We start from the raw sequence: 7,256 nt of genomic DNA on the forward strand, positions 1-7,256 counted from the left end.
GAGTCCAACTCTCCAAAATGGGATGGGTTGAATGGGTCGGGACCCAGAGTAGGCCGGGTAGCAGCCTGTTCTCCTTCTGGGATTGTCTTGGTGAAAACGGCTTGTGTTTGAAAAAGATCTGGTCTTAAGGGCAGCAGATCCAGCTTGTATTTATTCTGGGGCTTCGGGTCTTGGAAGCCCAAACTTCCCTCTTCCCAGAAGAGGGAAGAGGCTGAACTGGGGAAGCCCACAGCCTTCCCAGTTCAGCCAAGAAACATCGTCCCTCCAGTGAGTCCTGATCTTCCTCTGGGTCACCAGGGAGGCGTCCTGACAAGCTTGGATGGCTGAGCTCATCACCTTGTGTCGAAGGGAGAGCCCAGTATCTGCAGCCTCGTTCTTTCAGTCACTACCTGAAGCTCATGACCTGATATGAGGGCAGGAAAGTAGTTTGGCTCAGCTCTCGTCTCTACGACAGACTGGTACAGCATCACTTTTAAATAAAGTCAGCAGTCAGAACATTTTGAATACAGGATCTGAAGAGAATTTAAAAAATGAAAAACTTTTTTAATTCCATTCTGTGCAACTTTTTGTTTTGTTTCATAATCCAAAAAAATATGTTACTGTATCTTACAGTCGCTCCAAAACTCTGCATGCAGCTTGTGAAATGATAAAAATAACCCAGCGGAGTAAAAGTAATGCTGTCTGTATCAAACACAATGAATTCTCATTCACGTTTCTGCAACATAATGAGAAACCTGTAAAAAGACAAACACGCTTTGTGCTTTGAACTTAGTCAGGTGTAGGTGGGAACTGCAATGTGCAGGAGCAGAAAGACGGAGACGTGACATGATGGAATGTGACAGCGCATCGTGCAGGGAAGGAGTTTCTCCAAGACGTTCACTCCTGCATGCACAGCTTTTACATTGTGGACTTATTTGTGTTCCAATTTATTCTCAGTAAAAAAAAGTAAAACACTTTTTTTGTACGTGAAATACCAATCCAGAACTCCTTAATTGTTAAATATAATTTCTATAAAGCTAATGTAGTAAAACATTTTTCAGGTCTGTTATAAAAAAAGGACATCAAAATGATTGTGCTTCTAAAAACCTAATGTTTTTAGTTCGCCTTTCTGTTCCGCCTCTGTTTTACATCGACATCAACGATGTGAAACAAGCATCATTATTCTGCAGCAGAAGAAATATGAATTCAGAAATTATTGAAGAAGTTTGTGTCACAGAAGTGGATCACATCCCAATCCCAATCCCAATCCCAATCCCACCACTCTGAGTTCTGACTGCACATCCAAACAGACTTCTGCTCCACAAACGCATCACTATTAGTTGTTTCTTTTTATCAGCTTCCTTTGTTCTGCAGTGATTTTGTGATAAAACTGTCGACTCTCATTGCTGAATATCAAATCGATCCACAGATGGCGCCGCCATGTCACCTCCAGAAACAGAGCGCTGCTGTTTACGTCAATGTTCTTCTTCTGCTCATGTGCGGCGCTTTGGGGTCGTTAACAGAGAGGTCTGATTGTGGTCGAACTTAAGTACTAGCATGAATGACCACACAAAACAAAAATAGCAGATTCAAGCAAAATAACAAAAACTAAATTAGTTTTGAGCAGCGAGACCTTCTGTTTGAACGGAGAAACGGTCTCTGCGTCAGTTACAAGCTAATTAAAGGAGCTGGATGAAAAGCTTGAATGTGATTTTTGGGGTATCAAGTTTGCACATGAGATCTCCTGCTGTCATTATCAGCCTCCTCCCTCCATCACCTCCACCTGCTGCTGTAATGCTCAATCTGCTGCTAAGATGCCTTCAAGCACCACCATCAAATACATCCAGCTATTCATGAGCTGTGAATGGGGAGATGAGAGGCACTTAACAATGATAGGCCACCCACACACACACACACACACACACACACACACACACAATATGTGTGTCAGTGTCAGGAATCGTTACTCTTAGGTCTCCACCAAAACCCTTGTGCCCCAAGTTCTGGAATAATTTTATCGGAGACTTTTGAAATTAAGGAACTGGAGTCATCATGAAGCCATCAAGGGACAGAAGGAAAGCAGAGGCGTCTTCACACCTGTCTGATGATGAATCGCAGGGTGGCCCGAGGGTGTTCACTCGTCGCATCGCTGAGTATTGGGCAGGAACGGGGGTTTGGGAGATAATTGTGAAATAGCAAGCCGAGACAGAGCGGACGGATCGGAGAGGCAGAGACGGACTGAAGGGAAGTCAAAATGAAAATCACTCACTTGTAGCAGAGCCTTCTTAATTACTCTCCCCACATCCTGCCTCCACTCGGGTATGTCGGGGTTGAACTCGTCCAAGTTCGGGGAGAAAGATAAAAGCAGAGATTTGAAGAATTCTGTGGAGGAAAGATGTGGGAGAATCAGCCATTAGTTCACAGCGATCTGAGGCCATTATTCTCAGACAGCTGCGCCAAAATGCCATTCTGCTCAAATTGAGTTCTCAGGTACTTAACAGTTGATGAGAAAAAGAGGCTTCCCCACCCGACTCCCCCCTTTGGCCCGGTGCAGTGAATGAACTTCCTGATAATTAGAAAATGTTCCAGTTTCAATCCAATCTGTCTGCTGCTAATAAATCGCTGCATCTCACAGAAACTCCCTTCTATCCAGATGAAATAAAGACACAAACTCTGGAATTTTCAGTTGTAAATGTGACAGATTTCATTAATGTGTGAGCTTTAATGAAATCTTTGGAAACAGTCATCGTTAAATCAACCTGAGCAGAAAGTTTTCTTCTTGGCTGGAGTTACAGACACTAACTGACCTTTGACCGCGATGCTCTTGGTGTCCTGCAGGATGGCGTTAGCTGCTGCCACTTGAACTGTGATGCTGTGCATTCCTTCACTCCTGAAGGTGTATGAGATGCTGCCGTCCAAAGTTATCACCGGCTGCAAGGACAAAGTAAAGACACAAACTCATGTTCCTTTAAACCTGCAGTGCCTTCAAAATTACTTAAACCCCTTTAACATCTTTCATTATGTAACATTACAAATGTTCTTATTTATTTTGTTGTTTTATTTTTGTACAGCTCTTCAATCAGCTGCTATGTTGTATTTTAAGCGTGTTAGAGATAAAGCAGGTTGGTGCATCCGACTGTTTTGTGGGAACGCAAAATTGTGAAAATGATCACAAATTGAACTGGCAATATTATGCATTTTGCAGGCACAAAGTGCCATTTTATAGCACAATCAAGTAACTATGTTGCCTTTGGCTGCCATAGAAAAGCTCTATGTTTAAACAACCGTGAAGAAGGGAGAGTCCTGGATGCTTCTCTGATTTATTATCTGCTTGTTCAGCTTAGGGAGATTTTTACTGTCCATCTTCTCTCTGAGTTCAGATGTTTGATTTGAGAAATGTTCATCACTTTACAGCCTAAGCCTGCTTTAAGCTTCACACAGAAGACAGAACTTTATTTATGGGTAACAGAGGCAGAATACAAATGTACAGCAGGATTTTCAACTATGCATAAAAAAATGAGAATACGTCTTAAAAAGAAGCATCCTTTAGTTTTAAAGTACATCTGGAAATACTTTTATTAAAATTGCACATTGACACATTAAAATGTTTTTTTTGTCTGATGCAACATCAGCATTTTTAGGCCTGATTGTTTTGATGCAGCCTCAGCCGGTGCCTGAGCGTTGCCATGGAGGAGTTACCTCTGTGTTGTTGCCAAGCCACCAGAAGTAGGTGACAGTGCGTGATTGGCTGGGCAGGACCACCGCTGTGATGTTCACCTCCTTGTTTCTGATCACCACGAAGGGAGCAAGGAGCTGGACGTGCTCCACCGGACCTGGAGGAAAAAACAAACAGGGCAGCAGTCATTCAGACTCGGAGCGCTCCGAGTGGAGATCACAGATCCCAAACACTGTGGAGGTTATTCCAGGAGACTAAACACTTCAAATCCTCAGCGCTTTGATTTGACAGGTAGCCGTTTCTGCTTTTCTTTCTCAGCCCAAAGTTGTGCACCTGAGGTGAAACCATAAATAATCCAGAGGCGTGAAAGCGACTGCGTCTGCACGTGTTGGAGAAAGCCGTCAGATTGTCCAGGTTGTTTTTACCTCGTCTTGTCAGAGGCATTGTGGGATATGATCTGCCCTGCGCCTCCATCCTGAGAGCAGGATAAATAAGTCAGGAAAATGGATGGATGCAAACATTTTGAGAACAATTATATCAACTCCAGAGAACCTTACGTCATGCACAGAAGGACTCGGGGTGCTTTTACCCGAAGTGATGGATGGACCATCTAATCTTTTACAATATTTACTGGATGTAGACTTCTCAGGGATGTTTTACGTGATTTCACGATTACACAGGAATCTATTTTATGTCAACTGACTTCTCAGGGTTCCTAGAAACTCTGCTTGTTACAAAGAAACTCAACATCAAACAGTAATGAAGGATTTACCTGATGCAGCTGATCATAAGGATCCTGATCGATGCTGCTGCTGTTATTTTATCTTTTCATTAATGAGCTAACATTTCATAGAGGACTGTATTATATGTTTTCCAGACACATAGTTCTATTTTATAGCACAATCAGTGTTGTCACCTTCAGTTCTAATAAAAATGCTGAATCTATCAAACATGAAGTAAAAACATTTAGATTTCTCAATTAGAAACCTTGAATTTGGGAGCTTCTTAAAGAGACACTCTGCCTTCAGGGTCATCACAACATGCTCCTCCATTATCCCGTTTCCAACCGTTCCTATGATGAGCTTCACCAGGTGTTTGCTAACTGCTGCTGCTGCTAGTCTAGAGGGGATGAGAGGGGGAGGGGCGGTGTGTGAGGCCGAAGCTCAGCTGAGGATGTGTCCTTGTTCAACGTGACCAGTGATGCCCAAAGTCGGTCCTGGAGGGCCGGGACCTCCATGATTTATTCATCAGGAATAGAAGAACATCGACATGCTGAGGAGGCTGTTACTGCCACCAGGGAGAAAACTAGAACATGCAGGATGCCGGGCCTCCAGGACCTGCTTTGGGCTGAACCAGGTGTTGTTAAATCCACTTGATGTTCATCAATTTCAAAAAGTTAAAACCAAAATTATTTTCTTGTTGATTTTGTTTGTATTTTCAAGGCAGCAGGTGAACGATCATTTTCGAGTTAATTCACTTTGAAATGTTTTCCTGGTTATCTCTGCAGACCCCACACATCTTGGACACAAACTGTTTAGACTTTCAGGTCGGCCGGTGCTGCAGAGCACCGATTGTAGAAACCAAACAGACAGTTTTGTCCTGTTTTTGTGACAGCACTGCTGCTTATTTTCATAAAACAGTGTGAACCCGTCGAAGCGATCCACCCCGGTGCCCCAAATTAAACCTGCCAAACAACACAGTTCCTGCTTGTCAAAACTCTGCAGGCATAACATAGTGACAGCAGAAACTCCCCACTAATTCACAGGCAACGTTGAGTCTGTTAGTGCCAAAATAAAAAATAAAAATCATCAGGTATTTTTGACATTATACCTTTGGGGTGAAGCCACAAACCTCCCTGCCAGCAGAACCTGATGGGAGCCGCCGGAGCTCTCAGCTGCTTTCCACTAATCTCAGGATGAACTTTCCTGCTGTGGACAGATGCGACACGCTGCATGCAGGGTCGACCGCTAACCGTTTGTGTTGTTGTGGCCTGGCTGCTCGACTGGCTCACACTCATCCTTTTTAGCCAGAACTAATCCTTCTCCCCACTATGAGATGTTCGGTGCGTCTTTGCGCTCGGGTCTGCTCTTCCGTTTAAACGGGAGAAGATGAGAAAGTCATTTGGCATTAAATATGTCATGATGAGAAGCAGTTGCAGTTTTTGGCGTTTCTCCCTGAAGGTATCAGGCGTTTGTGAGACCAAAACCCAGCTGAATTTACGGCTGTCAGAAATGTATTAATACGGAGCGCGGTGACCCACGAGGACGGCAGAGGTTAAGTCAGAATGGACTGAACAAATCAGGGAAACAATAACATGACAAAGAGACAATTTAACACTTACTGAAAGCAGCTTGTATAATTCCCTCAGAGTGCTAAAATGATCCTTTTTTTTCATTGTGTCTGAGTGGAGCTGCAGAGCATGACAATTGTGTAATTTGTTTTGTTTGCTGCTGTGTGAAAACCTGCTTCTGCCTTAAATTAGCTATAGTTCTAGATCTGGATCCTGATAAAAGTCATTACCTGCGCTGGCCTTAAAGGCCTCCCTCTCAGTTTGCTTCCCTCCACATGGAAACATCTCATACGCAACTCTGTTATGACCTTTTCTGTCATTTCTGTGTGCATAGCTGCTGATTTATCCTCCATAGTCTCCTGTATCATTCTGCACCGTTATTCTTCAGTGAATGTAGCTTGGATCCACAGAGTTATTGATCTGTAGTTACACCAGAAGCATCATGAAATACGATGAGGAAAAGACGATGATGAAGCTGCAGGTCAAATGTCACTCTGAGTTATTTACTTGAGATTTAATATAAAAGACCAAAAAAAATTGCAAAATCAGGAAGACAAAAATCTGCATGTATTTAAATAAAGATTAGAAGATAAATAATATTTTCCTTTGTTTTACCAAATAAGTTGATTGAGAACAAAATTAAAATTTTCAACAATGAAAAATATGCAAAACGACACTTTAAGAGGTTAGTGTTGAGTGTATAGTGAGACTGATGTTGGTGCATATACATGCTTAGCGCTCAGTGTGTTCTGGGACTTGCTGGGTCTGCAACTCGATAAAAGTTAATAGAAACGAACCAGACCGCCTACAGCTGCATTTCCAATTCAAATGTGTGTAAAACTTTTTCAATATTCTGCTAATGACGAAAACACTCAATTTTACAATTCTGGTGTTTCCATTAACACATGAATAAATTGGTTAATGTTTTTTTTTTTTTTTAATTAGTCGTTTCCATTTACTAAATTTATTATCAGTTATTCCAATTTGTGCATTTCTACGGTGAATGAAACCACAGCTCATCATGTCCTTCTCATCCTGAGTTTGTTTGGATAAATAAAGAATCCAAATCAGGAATCAGGTTATTAAATGAAACTGTAGACTCTGGGAAAACTCAAGAAAATGTAAAACAATAAATACTTGAATTTTGCATCCCACAAATTATGTTTGTATATTTTAGACTATAGATTAAGTTTAGGTATTGCCAATAATGGCTTTTGATAACATTGAATTTCTTGTCAACTTTCAAATTTTTTGAATATAAAAAACCACAGTGGGCTGATGGTGGGTTGATGTTGGGTTGATGTTGGGTTG

The 7,256-nt window shown here is 42.0% G+C and overlaps 1 protein-coding gene across 3 annotated transcripts in view; it reads right to left on the minus strand.

Annotated features, from left to right (window-relative positions):
- Positions 1 to 7,256, minus strand: part of sorcs3a (sortilin related VPS10 domain containing receptor 3a) — a 229,626-nt gene that overhangs the window by 17,319 nt on the left and 205,051 nt on the right. For all 3 annotated transcript variants that reach the window (XM_015039692.1, XM_015039698.1, XM_015039705.1), the window contains exons 20-22: positions 3,679 to 3,812; positions 2,787 to 2,910; positions 2,249 to 2,361 (exon numbers count right to left, since the gene is read on the minus strand). In XM_015039692.1, the coding sequence (XP_014895178.1) occupies positions 2,249 to 2,361; positions 2,787 to 2,910; positions 3,679 to 3,812 (371 nt within the window). The remainder of the gene's footprint in view (positions 1 to 2,248; positions 2,362 to 2,786; positions 2,911 to 3,678; positions 3,813 to 7,256) is intronic.

Source organism: Poecilia latipinna, unplaced genomic scaffold (assembly GCF_001443285.1).
Source record: "Poecilia latipinna isolate Pla-1442-1.1 unplaced genomic scaffold, P_latipinna-1.0 Scaffold29, whole genome shotgun sequence".
In the NCBI taxonomy this organism is placed as follows: Eukaryota; Metazoa; Chordata; class Actinopteri; order Cyprinodontiformes; family Poeciliidae; genus Poecilia; species Poecilia latipinna.